The sequence below is a fragment of the Rhincodon typus genome, unplaced genomic scaffold (genome assembly GCF_021869965.1).
Source record: "Rhincodon typus isolate 14 unplaced genomic scaffold, sRhiTyp1.1 hic_rhity00003254, whole genome shotgun sequence".
Taxonomy (NCBI): Eukaryota; Metazoa; Chordata; class Chondrichthyes; order Orectolobiformes; family Rhincodontidae; genus Rhincodon; species Rhincodon typus.
The window spans coordinates 5259-6826 of NW_025968892.1; the positions used below are offsets into that span (position 1 = coordinate 5259).

The following is a 1568-nucleotide window of genomic DNA, read 5'->3' on the forward strand; positions in this document are numbered from 1 at the left end:
AGAACTGGATGACCACAGCAGGCCAAGCAGCATCAGAGGAGCAGGAATGAGAAGGGTCTTGGCCCGAAATGTCAGCCTTCCTGCTCCTCTGATACTGCTTGGCCTGCTGTGTTCATCCAGCTCTACACCTTGTTATCTCAGGAGTTTGTGATGCTCTAATTTAAGTTCAGCTACTATTTTCCTACAGGCTTAAAGTGGCTTTTACTGCAGAAAGCAGAGAGACCTGGTGGAAGTCTGAAGGATTCTCCGTATCTTGTTCACAGCCCCAGGCTCTTCAGCTGTCTGAGAACCAATTACGTAACTGTTGGCAGGCAGAAGACCTTTCTCATTGGTAATTGGTCAGTAGTCCATAAGCCAATGAGCTTCTTGCTGCCAACTAATACTCCAATAGTACACAGTCCCTTGGCTCCAGTTTGTCTGCAAACTACACTTCAACTCCCTGTAGCTCTGTGAACAATACGCATTAACCAATGAGGGTCAAGGTCATGTGTTGATCCGTAAACAGGCCTTGTATTGTTTTTATAACAATTCTTTCTCCATTTCCGTCCACAATTAAAAATACAGAAAAAGAACAAGGCACCATCTTTATAGTTGTGGAGATGTCACTGTTGGTGAATGAGATAACGGAGACATTGAGCAGAGTTTAGGGAGAATGATGGGAATTGCTAGAGGTGTATTGTGTTGATGTATTGAAGGGGGTGGATTGGATAAGGGACTGAGAAAGGCATGAGCGATAAGGTGATAGGATTTAGCTGGGAGGAAAATTGAGCATGGAGTGCTAGCAGTCTGAGTGCTGTGTGGCACCTGGTGCATTCAGAGATAATCTCACAGAGGCTGTCTCTCTTTTACTTACACAGCTCTCGATCCACGAGACCGAAGACCCGAACGATAAGCGCTACCTGCTGGTGATGAAGGGAGCCCCTGAGAGAATCCTTGATCGATGCTCAACCATCATGTTACAGGGAAAGGAGCAGCCATTGGATGAGGAGATGAAGGAGGCTTTCCAGAACGCGTACATGGAACTGGGCGGCTTGGGGGAGCGGGTCCTGGGTGAGTACAGGAGGGGATCTCCCTCGGTGCTGATCCTCCAATGGGATTGCAACAATCCTGCTGGAAGCTTGTGATTGGACAGTGTGTTTGCAGAGTCACTGGGCTCTATGACCATCTGTACACTGACTGATGCTTCTCTCCTCCCTCCTCAGGATTTTGCCATTTCTACCTGCCCGAGGAACAGTTTCCCAAGGGATTCGCCTTCGACACGGACGATGTGAACTTTCCCACTGAGAACCTCTGCTTCATCGGCCTCATGTCCATGATCGACCCGCCCAGGGCAGCTGTACCTGACGCTGTGGGCAAATGCAGAAGTGCTGGAATCAAGGTACGCAGTTGGTGAGAGAGAGAGAGTCAGCACCTTCAGGGGAAGGAGAGAGAGAGAGAGCGTGTCAGCACCTTCGGGAGTGGGGGGCGGGAGAGGATGAGGGAGCGAGTCAGCACCTTCAGGAGAGAGAGAGAGAGAGGGGGAGAGAGAAAGAGAGATAGTCGGCACCTTCGGGGACAGATAGAGAGAG

The 1568-nt window shown here is 49.8% G+C and overlaps 1 protein-coding gene across 1 annotated transcript in view; it reads left to right on the top strand.

The window, feature by feature from the left end:
• Nucleotides 1–1568, top strand: part of LOC109925852 (sodium/potassium-transporting ATPase subunit alpha-3) — a gene marked incomplete at its 5' end in the record, with an annotated part of 18024 nt that overhangs the window by 5197 nt on the left and 11259 nt on the right. Inside the window, 2 exons of the mRNA XM_048593607.1 lie at nucleotides 858–1050; nucleotides 1203–1378. Coding sequence (XP_048449564.1) covers nucleotides 858–1050; nucleotides 1203–1378 — 369 coding nt within the window. The remainder of the gene's footprint in view (nucleotides 1–857; nucleotides 1051–1202; nucleotides 1379–1568) is intronic.